Source organism: Serinus canaria, chromosome 1 (genome assembly GCF_022539315.1).
Source record: "Serinus canaria isolate serCan28SL12 chromosome 1, serCan2020, whole genome shotgun sequence".
Taxonomy (NCBI): Eukaryota; Metazoa; Chordata; class Aves; order Passeriformes; family Fringillidae; genus Serinus; species Serinus canaria.
In genome coordinates this window covers 103,782,512-103,799,395 of record NC_066313.1, presented here as the reverse complement: position 1 = coordinate 103,799,395, position 16,884 = coordinate 103,782,512, and the positions used below count along the sequence as shown (strand labels likewise).

General features: G+C 42.2%; 1 protein-coding gene across 12 annotated transcripts in view; it reads left to right on the top strand.

The window, feature by feature from the left end:
• The window catches only part of DMD (dystrophin), a 971,087-nt gene extending 954,816 nt beyond the window's left edge, over window positions 1-16,271 (top strand). For 7 of the 12 annotated variants that reach the window (XM_050969742.1, XM_030234274.2, XM_050969728.1 and 4 more), the window contains 2 exons: window positions 957-1,049; window positions 15,308-16,271. In XM_050969742.1, the coding sequence (XP_050825699.1) occupies window positions 957-1,049; window positions 15,308-15,405 (191 nt within the window). In that variant the 3' untranslated portion in view covers window positions 15,406-16,271. Of the gene's footprint in view, window positions 1-956; window positions 1,050-8,970; window positions 9,003-15,307 lie in introns of all 12 variants that reach the window. The other 5 variants (XM_050969735.1, XM_050969772.1, XM_018913507.3 and 2 more) reach the window with 1 other exon arrangement.
• Window positions 16,272-16,884: the final 613 nt, after the last annotated feature.

Genomic DNA, 16,884 nt, shown 5'->3' with positions numbered 1-16,884 from the left:
GCATGAAGCACCTCAACATTTAAAGAATGTAAATGTTAGCAGAAAATCAGACAGTTTCCTATTCAAATAGGGCACAACGTGTTAGAATAAAGGGTCATTAAGTCATTTTCAAAAGAAGTATGTAACTCAGTTATTAGAGCAGGCAAAATTGCTTTTGTGTTTTAATAGAGATAAAAGACATCTATTAAAAAAGGAGAATCTCACTTGAAGTATATACTTTAGGTATTTTTTTTTTCAAGATGCTTTATTTATATTGGAGGCCATGATCTGCATTAAAAACAACATATGGATTTCAGTTATATGAAACCATGAGCAAAAAAACCCAGTAAAAATAAAATGTATTGAATTTCCCATTAAGCTGCTGCCCTATAATCAGGTTATAGAAATTATTCAGAGGGAGAAATGTATTTCGCTTTATTAAACTGCTGCTAAAGCCTTTTACAGTACAATTGAGTGTTCTGGGAGCGCCAATCTGATGCAATTAAACTGTCAGAAATATTAATACTGATGCAGATGAGAATCTGGGTTTCTACTGATTTGCACAGCTAGGCAAAGCAGTGCCAACATGAACCCAGCCCTATTAGAAAGCTGCTCAACAGCAGCACTCACAACAGCAATTTCTTTTTCCATTAATAGAATGAGAGAAGCTGAAACGATGAGTGTCATTTATGGAACTGGATGTTCCTAGCAGACATTTTACCCTACTTCTTTTACCAGAGTCAATTTCTTAAATCCCTTTTTGTGAAATAAAATAGTGTTAATTGTCTCAAATTCCTCATTTAGTTTCCCTTATAAAGAAAGAGATCAGTAAGAGTCAACAAAATTCACCTTTGAAATTTTTATTGTACACTAAGCAGAGCATGTGTCTGAGTGAGCAGCCTTAGCTTTGAGGAGGACTTGGGCAAAACAAACTGTTAGCACAGGCTCTCATGCAGTGGTGTGGATTTGCTTTGCAGGTGAGGATGAGCTGCTCAGCCCTCCCCAGGACACAAGCACAGGTTTGGAGGAAGTGATGGAGCAGCTCAACAACTCCTTCCCCAGCTCCAGAGGTGAGCGCTGCTGCCTTTGGCAGATGAGAGGGAAGAATATAAAAGTGTTTTCTGTTCCTTGATGTTTTCAGGGGGTTGTGTTTTGGTATCAGGCTTTTTGCTGCTCTCTGTTTTCATTTCAACAATAGCTGTAGGGAAACCTGTCTTGTTTAGAGTGGAGGAGCAGCCTGTTCCTCCTTACCTTGAGCTGCCTCCACAGGTAGCCCTTGTGGATGAGACAATGTCTTTGAGAGACTTTCTTCCCCAAGCATTTTCTTTGCTTCCTTTTTGCCATGCTCCTTTTTTCACAGCTTTCCATCTGTTCTTATCCTTCTCCAAGACTGTGGTTTGAAATAGAGTTCTAAGTCAAAATTCTCAGCCATGTAGCCCTCGGGTCCAGAGGCAAGAAGGGAAAACGAGCGGGGGGCTGGTTTGTGCAGCACAGGCTGCACTTATTCATACAGCCACAGCCTTTCTTCCAGTGTTTCCATTTCTTTCATTCCTGTTTTTTTGCTAAAAATAGGCTTTTGTATAACCAGAATTTATTTGTGCAACCTTTAAGCTCTTTTCTGAGCCCAGAAGAAAAGAAAAGAAATTTTTTCTTCCTGCTGCCAAGAAAAATGTCTGAGATTCCTAGAAGGAGATGGGAAGTTTGGGATATTGGCTGTTGCTGTGAAAGAGGCTCAGCTCCTTGGCTAGAGAAAGGCCTGGTATTGCCAGCCTGATAAGTGGATTTCAGGGGGCATAGACTTCCTGCAGGGCCCTTGCACAAGTTTCACACATCACTCAGGGGCTCTTCTTTAGGAGATAAATGCTTTAACCATTGTACTAAACTTTCAGTGGAGTCAGGTTTTCTCCATCCTTTGGTTTCAAAGCAAGTTTGGCTCTCACCAGAAGCCGTCTGTCAGCAGTGGGATAAAAGTCAATATAAGCTGTATAAGGTCTCAAAATACACATCAAAGGATGGAATCATTTAGAAAGATATCACTGAATAAAGTCTGATACAATAAATTGTCAACTGTGCTCATCTCCACCTCAGCATTATGTAAAAAAGTCTTTTGTCCAGCCCTTGTTTTGCCTAGATAATTGCTATGAGAGACAGCAGATTAAAAGTCTTCCTAATATTGCTATGTAGATTGAAATGGACTTATTTTAAAGTTGCTTTGTACAGAAGGTACACAGTGTTTTCTTATTAGTGACCATCATTAGTGTAAATATGTTGTACATAGATCTTGCATAGTCACATGTAGGTATCCCATGAGTAAAAATATTCACCAAATGTGATATCTAAGCTGTATTCATAGGTGATGACACTGGCAGTGTTTCTTTTTAAAAACAAGCTTAATTTGCAGTGAAATAGGAGCAATTTATGAAACTATATTTAATGAGATATTTGAAATAGAGTGTTTCATTTCTGTATAGAATAAATAGGTAGAGGTCAGTCTGGTAGACATCACCTTCTGCTCACTGAGAATCAAAAATGTTTCTTTATCTTATTAGTGAAAAATACAAAGCTTCATGCAATAAACTCAGAGAATATAAAATCTAGGAGGAAAAAGAAGTGAAATTGATAAAATCAGATAATATTTTAATTTTGTAAATTAAGCTGTAGCTCCTGATTTTCATTCTCAGGGTGCAACATTTAGCATGTATTTCGTTATTTTGTCTATTATTCAGTAAATCTTGAAAAGATAGTAGATGATCATGAGCATCCACAAAAGGTATTGCAGCTTCTGTTCTTCCCTTTGTGACTAGCAGCCATGGAGAACAAAAATACTGTCTAGCTGGATGGAGGGCTGTGAGTGAGGAGGGGGCACAGCCTTTGACATGAGACCCCTCAGCCAAGCCATGAGAGGAGCTCCTGGTGCAGCAGCAGGAGCAGGCACAGCCCAGCAGAGCCAGGCTTCCCACAGGACTTTGCTTTTAGGTCTTGGCCAAGGCACTGCCAGGCTGAGCCACAATCTGCCTCTTCCCCTCCCTTGGGCTACACAAAAAGATTAGGCCAGCTGGGAGAGAAACTTGTTCAGTTTTTTGGGAATTGTACCAGGTTTTGGCTAAAGAGATTAGGAGTTCAATTATGTCTCTCTGTTCTGCATATATCTTTTGATGTACTTGCATGAATGCCAGGTTAGTATAATTCCTTTGGCTGAGGTATAGGAATAGACAGGCTCTCTGTAAGAAATAGTTTGTCCTAAAGCCAGGGTAAGTGGATTTCCATTCATTGGTTGATAGAGGCTGCTGAGAGCTCATGTAAATTTCTGTTATTGATGTTTTCTTCTATTCCCAGTTTAATGATTCAGTTATATTCAATTGATACCTGCATACACAGAGTTTACATCTGACATCTGACGTGCTGCAGCCTCCTGCAGACTTTCAGTGTGTCATGGAAGGTGCTGTGGTCAGTCAGAATCCACTGGCATCAGGCATCTCTGCTTTAACATTTTCAAGATTGCAGGAAGAAGAAAAGGAAGCAGAGTTGATTGGTCTCACCCAACTCCTGAATTAGGAGCCTTTTAGCTGTTGAGAGGTGTAATCTGTATCTCAGATTTCTAATCTTTAACAGGAGATCAAAGTGCAGTTGCAGAAGAGTGAAAGCAGTTTGGCAGAGCAGCCTGAGAAGACAGCCTAGTGTTAAGGACTCAGGCATGGTGCAAGTGAAATTTTGGTTTTTTCCAGTACAAGTTGCATTGAATCTCAGGTTACAGGTGTTAAGTAGATGTTCAGGAACAGAAGAATAAAGTGAAACAAATAATAGCACATATCTATAAACAATACTTTTTGTTATATTGGTTCTTATTAAGTAGAATGCAGAAATTGTCAGGTAGCAGAAATGCAGTTGTCCCAGTCTGCCATTCAGAAATAGATTGTGATAGAGGAGCTGAGGGAGCTGGGGTTGTTCACCCTGGAGAAAAGGAGGCTCAGGGAAAAGGAGGCTCAGGGAAGACCTTGTCACTCTGCAAGTAACTGAAAGGGGGTTGAAGCAAGGTGAGGCAAGGTCTATTCTCCAAGTGTCAAGCACTAGGACAAGGTGAAATGGCCTTAAGTTGTGCCAGGAGAGGTTTATATTGGATATTAGGGAAAATGTCTTCAGGGGAAGGGTTGTCAAGCATTGGAAAAGGCTGCCCAGGGAAGTGTTGGATCAACAGCCATGGATGTATTTAAAAGACAGGTAGATGTAGTACCTGAGGACTTGGATTGGGAGGGGGCTCAGCAGTGCTGGATTAACAGTTCCACTCAATGGTCTTAAAAGTCCTTTCCAGCCTTAATGATTTTATGAAAAAATGTTTTCTTTGTGGCCCGTAAAAATAAGTGTGTTAAATTTCTAGCTAAATATCAGCATGTCACTGCAGAGGGATAGGGAGTGGCAGGCCTTTTGAATCAAGGAGATAATTCTGGGTGTCCTGTTGCCATTAGAATAACAACAACTTGGAGGAGTTCAGAACAATATGACAAAAGCAAACAGGATTTTGAAGGCTTTGGTTGTGAGAAAAGTTCAGAACTGAGCAAGCAGTGAAGAGAGAAAAGGACTGAATTTCTGTGTTTGGGTGCACAGATGTGTAGTTAAGCATCACAGATATATTTAACCTAAATATTGTCAAAAGCACCTGAAGGTAAGACTTGCTCAGATTGGGAAATAGTTTACTAAAGCAAATAGTGACTCTTCTTTTGGAATTCTGAAACAAGGCTACAAAAATCCATAGTGATTGTCACTCACCTGGAGAGAGATTCCTTAAGATTATATTTTTCAAGCTTTTGCTGCACAAAGTTGTTTATAAAAGGTCATCAAGGCTTCATGACATCATTTTAAATGTATTTTAGAGAAACAAGTGCAAAACAAATTGTGTCATGCACCTGTACAAGCAGACCTCAGATGCAGCAACTTATGTACCTTACACCTTTTATAGGGTTTTTCATTTGCTTGTTTCTTCAGTTTAACCTTTTGGCAGTTCTTGGCATTTCCTAAGGAGAACAGGATTTTCCTGCTCCTTGCACAGCTGGCTGTTGGTGCCAAAAGCTGTTTAATTTCTGGAGAGAGGAATTCTGCTGAATACCTGATGATTGCTGTCCTTAAGGAATTTTTCTTTCCTTTTAATCTAAAAGGTTTCCCATCCACTCCTCTTTTACTTTGCTGCTCCCAGCAAATTCACAACTGCTGCAGCTGCTTCAAACAGCTGCTGTGCTAACTCAAAACAGATGTCAAAGCCAGAGGTCTGACATTTAGTGGAAATCTACCATTAAATGCCACCTCAGTGGTTTATTTGACCCTGCTCAATAATGGGCCACAGAGGAAAACATTTTCACGCCGTGTTTGTGCCCAAACTACTAAATCTCCAGGGAATTGGTTCACAGTTAGAAAGTAAGATTGGCAGGATTTTCAAAGCCAAATTCATCTCTCCTGCAGCACTGAGGATGAACAAGTTGCACCACTTCAGGTGGCTCTCTTGGTGGACCAGGCTGAGTTTTGCAGTAATGGTTTCAAGGCAAATGCATTCTGTGAATGAAGCTCAGAGGTATTTAGGGGCAGAAGTTCTTGAACTAACTGAAGCTGGTGAAAGAGCTTCACAGATTTGCAATGCTGGGCCCCTGCTGGGAGATAATGAAGAAGTGGGAGCCAAAACTGATTAGAAATGAGACCATCATGGCTTAAAAGAGCTAAGAGGCCATGACATAATGTGAGAACATTTAGACAGGGACTGGTCCTCACAATTTGGCATGGTATTGCTTAACACAGTTGTGGTGTGGTGCAGTGAAATTACCAGATCCCACAGCAATAAATAAATGGCACTAAGAATAGCACCCTTTTTTAGGAGTTTTATTTTTATCTCAGTCACATTAAAACACACCAGTCACATTTCCTCCTCTCGCTTGTGCATCAGCCAGGCTCTGTCATGAATGGGACCAACATCCTAAGTGGAACTAGCAACTTTCAGCACTGCAAATAATGCAGTTTCTCTTATTCTGACAGCAAAATATCTCATGATGCAGACTTTTCTTTTCACACTTTACTGGGTCAGTGAAAGAGTACCCTGGAGTTACTGTCCTGTGGAGTATTCTGGAAATGCTCTTCCATTTGAGACACCCTGGCCTCTCCTGGGTTGGGTCACCTTCTGTGTGCTGAGGTCCTGGACCCTACCACAGTGAGCCCAGGTGACTGAGATCCCTTTTGCTCAGCAGAACTGATTGAGCTGAGCTTCTCTGCAGATGGGACAGTGGTGGGATGGACTAGGTCTTCCCTGTTTTATAATGCCCAGTTCTGGTGTAAACTAAGAATATGGTAATGAATTTAATAAAACTTGAACAGATTTTTTTTTTTTTGAGAAAAAAGGCTCTTTGCAGACCCAGATCTCCCTTTTGTGCAGCCTGTCCCTTTCCTGAGCTCAGTGCAGTAGCTGCCTTGTGCTCTCTGTTTTGACCTGGATCTGCAGAGACTCCTGCATGAAGTTTTTGGTGGTGCCTCTGCTTTCAGGCTTGATGTGATCACTTGCTGTCTACCTTTGCCTGTGATGCAATGCCACGTAGCTTTCCAAAGAAAAAAAAAAAAAAAGGAAAGCTCTTCTATTTTGTAAGGACAGGAAATGTTGATTTGAGCAGAAATAATAGATGATTAGGCATCCATGGATTGCGTATCAGTATTTGGATGCCTTACAGAACACAAATTTTCAGTACTGCAGCAATATAGACAATCTTCTTCCTCTGCAATTTATGCCAAACCATACTCCTTGCCTTAGAACTTAGAAACAGGCATTCATTCATATGCAAAGAGGAAAACAACGTAAAATCCATTAAACCCTTTTTAATCTTCCTCCAGAAGAAATTAGCTGTTGCTGGAGTAGCGTGGATCTTTGCTGCATTTAACAAATTCTAGGGCTGATTACTCACCACAGACTGTCCTCACCAGCTGTTTTGAGTGGTGCTGAGCTACCCCAGTTACCTTTAAATGCATTCATTTCCAAGCAGAATCCAGTCTGTCTCACGTAGATTTAAATTAAGCACTGTGTAGCTGCAGTTGTAGGTGCTTGTGCAGACAGGAAGGCGTTTTTAAGAACTCCAGGGTTTTGCTGGTATGCAGTTCCTTTTCTCTTCTTGCCCAAAGCTAAACTGTGGACCCAAGCTAATCTCCTGCTGGGTCCCATTCCTGCCCCAGGACTCTTTCAGGACCCAAGCTGTACTATGCTGCAATTTCTGGAGTCCTTAAGCTGACCTAAACCCTGGGGCTCTTCCTGAGAGAATTACCAAGGTACACAATAGATTTTGTATCTTCCTTTCCAAGGATTTGCTGTTACATGATTGATAGTGGTGAAATATTCTCATCCCCTCTTTTGGAAAGCACTTTTTAGGGAATTTGTGACTCCTGATAAGAGTGCCAGAGGAGGTCTCAGGCTGTGCAGACACACATGTAAGTCCTGGAAGGTTGGGCAGGCCTGTGAGGTGGAGTCCTTAGAGCTGAAGTGAAACCTCTCAGCACCAGCACCTGTGGTAAAGACATCCCTGGAGTCGAGATTTCACTGAGGAACAGAATAAAAACCCATGTGCAGAGCACACTGTTATTGAACCTATTGCTGTCCTTTTTAATAGGCAGTGTGCTGCTGGGGAGAGGGACAGGAAGGGACCAAAGGTTCCTCTGTTCTGTAAATGGTAACCTCTGCTGTCCAGGCCTTCAGAGGCTGCCCCAGCCCTTTCCACTGCCTGGAGTTTGTGGGAGCCATGGCTCAGACCATGCTGGTCAGTGATGCCATTCCTTCCTCTGCCCTCTCCTCCTCTCCTGTACTGCCTCTGCTCTGCCTTGCTCAGCTGTTGGCCCTTGTTCTGCAGCTTGTAAAATACCCATAAAGCTGTTTGTTGCCTCTCTTCCCTTCTCCTACAGCCTGCCATAGAGCAAAACTCAGCAGTAATTAGGTTACTGTTATGCTGACTGATGTGTTCTCCCTTATGTGTCCGTCTCTCTCCCCAGTGTCCCACACATCATTTAAAACTGCATCATTTACAGCAGCTCTGGGGCAAAGATCATCCTGCAGCATCTGCTGCAGTGGCTTCTCACTGGGACTGCAAGCCTGGCATGGCAGAGCTGCCAGCAGTGGGACAGTGACAGTGGGACTGGTGAACAAAGGGGTGTTTCTGCTGCTGATTAACACCTGGCTTCCCTTTTCTAAAAACAAAATATGCTATGGGAAGTGTTTGAGAAGAATCAGCATGATCAAAGTATGGCTTCTGTGAAGGCTTCTTAGGAGCATCTTTGCAGCTAAACCCATTATGGACTCCATTTTTTTAGTACTTGAACGTGACAAGATACTTTCTCTTTTTTCCCTTTTTACTTGAGCTTTTTTTCTCTTGTTTCTCCCTCTGCCCCCTCAGTGTTACCATGCTTGCAGGTCAGCACATTGCAAACACATTTTGCAATATAATTATCCTGAATGTGAGCAAGTTGCGTTCCAGTGTACCCCTGTAGGTGTGAACTATGTGTGCACACTCAGGCATGTATATCAGTGCATACCTCAGTGTATGTAGGCCACCATCCAATGTAGTGTCTGGGTAAATTAATTTGACATTGGGGGAAAATGTTTTTGCCACTTGCACTGATTGTAGAAGTACTCAGATTTGCTAATTAGGATGCTCAGAAAGTAAGTTCAGATCTTGTCTGCAGTCCTTATTCTCAACTGACAGGTGTGTGAGTTGGTGTAAGTAGTTTTCTCAAGTGTTTTTGAGAGGTTAAACCAAGCCACAGGTTACAGAACTGTTGTTGAATAAATCAGCTCAGAACCATCCGTGGATTTCAGTGCACTTTTGGTCTTTGTTTAAGCAAAAATGCATTTTTCAATGTTAAATTTCTAAATGGAAACTGAAGTGTCTTTTACAGTGTAAAATATATATTCATGTGTGGTTGTTTGGTTTTTTTTTCCTTTCTTTCTGATAATTATTTCACTTCCTCTCTCTGTTCCTAAAGGAGGAAATGCCCCTGGAAAGCCAGTGAGAGAGGTTAGTGAGACACAGGCTCACTGCCATGGCTTCTGTTTGTCACAGCTTGCTTTCTGTGCCCAGCATGTGTGTGACACAGCACGGGGTTGCTTGGGTTTGGTGCAGGCTGGGGGTGGTTTTATTTTGCTTTGGGTTTTGTTTGGTTTTGCTGAGTGCATTCCCCATGTGTGCTGCAACAGTGGTGTACCTCTCAACTTTCAGTGGAGACAGTGTCAGCTCAGGGCTCTGCATTTTCTTACATGCTCTCAGAGGTGGAAAATCAGGAATGGGGTGGTGAAAATAATGCATTGAAATTAAGCCTCTGAATGATAAACGTTGTTAGTAAATATTCTGCAGTCACTGATTTATGTTCTGTTGCTCTTGTGTGTAAGCGCAACAGGGAGACTGGTGTCTCTTGCTGTTCTGCTTACAAACACATATGTGCCAGTATACCAACCATCATCTCCAGTGATTAAACAGATTTTTTTATATTTCTTTAGACATATGAGAGTTGAGAGGTATGAGAAATTCAGGTGGTTTAATTTCCTGATGTACTATTGCAGAAAGAAGAATGCTACTAACATTCACCAGTTCCACAGTGTTGCATTCAGCAATGCAAATGGGCCATGGTTTTCACTGTGCACTTTGGACATGGTTGGTTTGATGCAAAATAGGTTTTGGAATTTGTGTGTTGCTGCTCATTAATGGAGGAAAGCGTTTTGCACTGCGCTGTCACAGCTCCTTTGAAAGCATTTCCAGAGCCTTGATTTTTCCTCTCTGAAGCTGCTCTTCACTTGCCAACCAGACACAGCGTTTGAAAGATGAATTTCTAGTGAAAATTATTATTAAAGATAAAATATTCAGAGAGTGCCTGAGTGCAGTTGCAGTAGCTGTGAAATGACCTTTTCTGCACAGAAGACGCTCGGTGTGGATGAGGCAGGAATTGAAGGGTAACCTGGTTTGCAAACTTCTGCTGCTACAGAGGGAGGGGCTGGTGGAAACATTCTTAACAGAGCTGCTGTGAACCCCCAGTCACTGACAGGGTGCCCTGGGAAAGCCAGGATTTGTCCTGATGTGGTGCCTTGAAATACAGAGGTTCTCTGCTTCAGCTGTAGGTGCTGGGGCAGGTTCAGCTGCTTCAGGGTGTCAGACCTTTGGTGCAGATTAAGTCTGTCCTTGAATGGCAAGTCCTCTCATATGGGTCAAAAAAGGGTGCTTGAGATGGCATCAGCAGACTGTACAAATCCAGAAATTTAATGGGAAATACTTCACACTGAACCCTGCTTGTTCTCAGCTTATGTACTCTGAGAACTGTTCTCCCATTTAGCAAAAACAGGTCATGGATTTCCACTATCCTCATTCACATTTGTGCATATTACTCAAAAAAAGCTTCTTCTGCAGAGGGTATACTCAATACAAGTAATTAACAACAACAACAAAAAAATTTGGCATGTTCTACCTGATCTGATTCCAGCAGTTTAACCCTAAAAAATTGACTTCAGTTAACTGCTGTGCACTCTCTGGCTGAGTTTGTGCTCACTAATGGTTCCAGAGGGACCTTGATAACTTGGAGAGCTGAATATAAAATGCAACTGTCCACCTGCTTATGAAGGATATGAGCTAAGGTATAGAACAGCTTCTGCTTTAGGTGTGAGTCTGTACATGCAAAGGCAGATCCTGTGGTTTAAAACCCACCTGGCCAGATTTTGATTCCATTACTCACATTTGGTATTGTCTTTGTGTGTAATCCTGTGGATTTTGTGGCATTACTCAATATTAATCAGGGTATCAAAACCCAAGTCACCAACAGGAAGGATTTTTCTTTTGTCAGGAAAGGGATAGAAATCTCTTCTGCTAGAAAAGGCCCTGTATTGTGTTGGGATTTCTCAATTTACTTTCAATCCGCTCTTTCAAGTCTGAATGTTCCACATTTATTTTTCTGACAAGCTGTAGTATAAGATTGGTATTCTGTTACTGTGCCCACACCCATGGGCCTTGATTCCATTAGAGTCTCTGAAGCAAATTCAGCAGATGTGAAACACATCATTCTCTGTGTGACCAGAAGGGTCTGCAGAAATAGGTGTCTTCTGCTTTCCAAGCAAATGGCAGCTGTGGATTTCATAAGTTGAAGTTAATACTGTCCATGTCCATTTTGAGTTTACTGCTGCATTTCAAAGTGTCTAGTAGTTTGGTTTTTTTTTTTTTTACATAGCAGCATTTTTCAACCTTTCAGTGCCTCAAGCATGGATAAGACTTTCTCAGCTTTAATGTTAAAAAAAAAGAAGAATGGAATTAATGCCTTCTTCTGATAGCATTACTTTAGAAATGTGAATAATTATGGAAAGTTCTGGGTTTTATTTTTCCAAGTGCTTTTACGACAGTATTTCTCTCATTTGCTTCTTAATTAAAAATGTCAACGTCCTACATTTCAGTACTAGAGAGGGCAAGTGAGCAGCATCCAGTGGCAGCAGCAGAGCCCTCTGGAAGCAGTGAACTTAAACACTGATTTAGGTACAGACATGACAGGAGGGTGCACTCATTGCAGAAACAGTACCAGGAAATCATCATGTCCTTTGTTCCCAGCTCTTTGCAGTCTCAATTAACCTGGCTGCTACTCCCATGTCCAAGAGAGGCACAAATCCTGCTGGCAGTGCAGTGGCACCCAGCTCAGGGTCTGCCAGTTGTGTGGCTGGAGCACAGCCACCCCCTGCTCCTCTGGCCCATCCTGCCATCCCAGGGCTGTCCTGGAGACCGTGGTCCCCCTGCTGCTCCTGCATTTCCAGTCCAGCTGTCAGCACAGACTGCAGTCAGCAGTGCTTTGTGGCCATGCTCTGAGCTCTGACCTCAGATGGCTCTGGAGAAGACAGGAGTGTTCAGTTTTTATGCAGAGGAAATTAAGTCCTGAGCTGGAGAGGGAGTGTGGATGTTGTGGGGGAGAGGGAGCTGTATCTCCTTAATCACTGCAGCGCGCATCTGGGCAGCTTTTGGGGAGGGAGATCACATTCAAAGCATGGTTATTTCAAAAGTATTATATCAATTAACAGATAAAGAGAAAAAAAGTACTATTGGACATTTCTGTAATTTTTAAATATCAGAAAGTACCTAGGGATTGTGGATCCATAAGGACTTCTAATTGCCTGACCAATGTAGCAGTTTATACCAACTGTGGCATACATCTGAAAGGTTTTTTTGTGTGTGTTTTTGGTTGATGTTTTGGCTGACTCTTTCTAGACCTAGCTCTATTTTGGCATTACAAAACAGTAAATTTCTGAGAATGCAGTTTAGCAGTCTGGGTTGTTCTAAACCTACCAAAAGGGTGATCAGTCTTCCTGGGAATGGGCAGTGTTGAAATCCTGAAGAGCCCTGGAGTTTTCTAGAAACAAATCACAAATCTGAATGTGAGCCCATCACCCCATGGGCAGCCTCTCACAGCTGGCTACTTAGTCACAGCATTGCTCTGCTTATACCAGGAGAATGTTCCCAAAAAGTCATGGAGTTTCAGTCAGAGTTTCAGGTGAGTAGAGCAGCTCAGCAGCTCAGCTGGTCTGCACCAGGATCTCCCACGTGTTCTTGATTTCATATGGCTTTGTCAGATTTTCACTTGTGATGGTTTAAGTTGCTGGATTGATCTCAGTCTGCGTGATGCCAGTGACAGAGATTATCCCTTACAGCTAAAATAAATGTGGTAGGATACATTTACTTTAAAATAAGCTGTTTTGACCAAAACTTGGCAGGAATCTTTCATAAGCAGTTACTTGTCATGCTGATGAGGAAATTACAAGGTTTTGCTTCAGATGAATAGGATGGCTATACATTTATGATGTATGGAAGAAATTGCTGATTGATGCATCTGTTTCTTGGCACATTAGTGCAGTTAGCAAACTGTGACCAGATACCAGAACCAAGTATTTTTTTGTATTGCTGTCTGGCAAGCTGTGTCACAGCACAGCTCACTATCCAGTGGGCAGCTTTTTGAATAGTTCTTGTTTAGATCCAGCCTAGTTTTGTATCACCAATGCTAAATTTAAAAAAAAAAACAAACAAACAAAAAAAAAAAAACCCTCCAACAACTTTAAAAAAAATAGTATTTGAATGTAGAGGGTGGTCGTAGTTCCCCAGAAGAAAAAAGGTCCTGAGGTTGTTCAGCATGGAGAAGAAGCTTGGGGAGAATTCCAGTTCCTGAAGGGGGCTTATAAAAGGGAGGGAGAGGGACTTTTATGTGGGCAGATAGTTATAGGACAACAGGCAGTGGTTTAAACTAGAAAAGAGCAGGTTTAGACCAGATGTTAGAAAGCAATTCTTAACTGAGGGTGGCAAGACACTGGCACAGGTTACCCAGAGTTGTGGATGCCCCACCCCTGGAAGTGTTTGAGGCCAGGTTGGATGGGTTCCTGAGCAGTCAGGTCTAGTGAGGGGCATTCCTGCCCATGGCAGGGAGGTTAGAACTAGATGGTTCCTAAGATTCTTCCAACCCAAACCATTCTATGGTTCTCTGAATAGTTCTGAGGTATTTTTTTTCTATTCTACAAAAGCTGCTGAACTGTGATCACTCCAGGCTCTGATTTACTGTAGAAATGTCAGCAGTGCATGACTGCCACAATGTACAAACATTGGCAGGAGGATGGTGAGTCTGATTTTCCCCACAGGGAAGGTTCACTCCTGTTGCAGTTGTGTCAGGAGGGGAAGCCACTGTGTAGGTGTGCAGTGGTCAGTCAGGCTCCAGCACATTACAGGTAGGGACTGCATGAAAGGCGTGTCCTGGATGTCCTGGTCATGCCCTTCCCTCCTTTGGGTGCTCCTTCCTCAAGGACCATGGTGAGGACTCAGCATCCAGCCTAATGCAAAGCACTTCTGAGAACCAGAGTTGTGGGCAGATGGCATGGCACTTCCTGTGTTTTTCAGATAAATATTCTATCACAAGTGCTCCTAGAGAGTAAATCAAACCCCCTCAGGCCAGGGTGATGTGCAGTTTTATTGAGGAATACTTCACTTATAAATGATCAGTTGCTGGCACTCTGCAGTGTGGAGACCTCTTGAGTTGGAGGTCTCGAGCACTTTTTTGCATCTAAATAAATCTTTCTTCAGCAATTATTTTCTATCTCCTCTTTTAACTCATTTATGTCTTTGGCCTCAACATCAGCCTGTGGTGAGGAGTTCAGTAACACAATTATGTGCTGTGTGGAGTATAATTTCCTTCTGCTTGGTTTAAGACCTTCTGTCTGCTGATTCCTCCTTGTCCTTGCAAGAAATCTTGAACACTCAGTCCTTGGTTTGGATCCTTATCTTGTAGGGTGCCAGATCTCAGTATTGTTCTCTCTTCAGTCATATTTTTTCAGGAGGAAGACTCCAGATAAGGTTCAGCTGTTTAAACCATGATATCTCTGTCATTTGAGGTGCCAGAGGGTATTTGAGACAGTCATAGAGGTCTGAAATCTCACACAGGACTTGCAGGAGAGAGACACTTTTCTGAACAGCGGTGGGAGACCAGACAAGGTGTGCCAGGGGCTAAAATGGCAATTTTTGGCAATTCAGTCTCCCCATCCTCGAGTTCATTTGATCTCTAATTGTGATTAAGCCATTTCTTACCACCCATCACCATTTGCTGATCTGGTGACACGAGTGTGACAGTTGCAGGTTTCATCCCCAGAATTGCACTGTGTGTTCATTCATCACTTCTGTGCAGGAGGTTGTGGTTATAATACCCTCTTAGGACTTCAGAGTGGTTATGGGTGAAGGGAAATGTACAAGTGAATCCCTCCTTAGTAGTTAGCTGATAATTGTGGCATCTTTGTTTGTGCTGAACTGATGTCCAAAAAGGAAAGGATATTTAAAAATTATTGAATGAACTGAGTTGCTTAGTTTGGTCATCATTATATCTATCTTTGCAGGTATCCTGCTGAGACCTCTTGGCTTCAATGATTTAGTTAATTACTCCTGATCTGTTTGTTTCTCTTTTTCTCCTTGATAGAACAGTGGATACTCAAACACTTGCAGCAACAGTCAGAAACTCTTCTGTGATGTCAATGGACTTAATTGTTGCTTTTGGTGCACATTGATAATGATGAAGCTCCATCACCAGGGGGGAGATGGCTTATTTGCAGGGTGGTTTGCCAGAGCTGTTCAAGCCAGTGCTGCTGTTAAAGTGTTGTACAAACCTGGCAGCTGTTGCTAATGACAACCTGTTGGACTCATCCAGGAGACTTCTGGAAGTCCCCTCTGGGGATGGTGGCGAGCAGCACGTGGAGAATGACGGATCTGGGAAGTTTTCCTGTCCACGTGCTGCCACATCCTCTTGGTTTAACTTCCTCTTTGACTTTCTTTTTCAGGCCACAATGTAGGGAGCCTTTTCCACATGGCAGATGACCTGGGAAGAGCGATGGAAACCTTAGTGACCGTGATGACCGACGACAAGGTGTTAGAATAGCAAGATGTGTTTTACAACTTCAGGCGTTCCGCATGGTTTTTATAATATTCATACTACAAAGAGGATTAGACTGTAAGAGTTTACAAGAAAACAAATCTATATTTTTGTGAAGGGTAGTGGTACTATACTGTAGATTTCAGTAGTTTCCTAAGTCTGTTACTGTTTTGTTAACAATGGCAGGTTTTACACGTCTATGCAATTGTACAAAAATTATAAGAGAACTACATGTAAAATCTTGATAGCTAAATAACTTGCCATTTCTTTATATGGAACGCATTTCGGGTTGTTTAAAAAAATTTATAACAGTTATAATGAAAGATTGTAAACTAAAGTGTGCTTTATAAAAATAATTGTTTATAGAAACCCCCTTAAAAAAAAAAACACAAAAAAATATACTGAGGCAGTGCATTTGTTTAGTTTCATTTCAGCTCTGTAACAGTATCAGAGAGATTCATGTCCTGTGTTCTTTTCCTTGCCTATCAAAAAGAAAAAAAAGGAAAGTATTTCCTGCAGTGATACCAGAATGATCACCTTACATTTCTCATTGGTTTTGTCTGACTAGGGCTGGCTTAGAAAAAATAACCAAAAAACCTGAACTTCCAATGAAGGTAGTTACATTTTATCTTTCCAATAAAATTAAGATTTACATTATTTACTGTCCTGGTTTTGGACAGCTACACAGCTAGTTTGCAATAATTAAATGAAAGAGCACATTATATGACAGAGCCTGCAAAAAAAAAATCAATTAAAAAATTAAAAACTCAGAAGAAAGAAGGAAAGGAAAGAAGTTAACGACCATCCTGTGTGCCAGTGTTTCCTCTGCTGACTGAATTCCTGGATACTTTTAGTAAAGGAACATAGACATTGCCTTACTGGTTTGAACCCTGGGGCTCAGCAGGGCTGGGGACAGCTCTCCCCTCATTGTCACCTTTGCTGTAGAAGAGAGAAAAGAGGGAGATGCTCCCCCCAGCCCCCTGTGGGGTTGGCTTCTGACCCAAAGCACAAGTAGGGTACCCAGAGAGCTCTGTCCAGCTCCCAGTGCTGGTAATGAGCACGGAGATCCTCCACCCTCTGGAATAGGAGCCCTGAGCTTCCCACTATCCTGTCTCATCCTGCTGCAGCAGCCGGTCCCAAGGAGCTGCGGTGCTGCAAGCCACCTTTGGGAAAGGCTGTGGAAGAGTTACTGCTGTTCTTGCCTCAAATGGTGATCAGGTGAAGGTAGTCACACTGCTCCATGAATATTTATCACCAAAACAAAGGCCCTGGTCCTTTCTCCTTCCCCGGTTCTCTGTACAAGTAATCCCTGCACAATTAACAATAACAGAGACAGAGAGGAGCTGATAGAGAAACAGATCGGCCAGCTTGACTGCAGCTCTGTGAGAGAGAGGTTTGGGTATGAGGTGCTGTCAGCAAAAGCTTTACCACTTCATCTTCTTAACCAGCTTTTAATTTTACCATAAAATACATAGAAACACGACC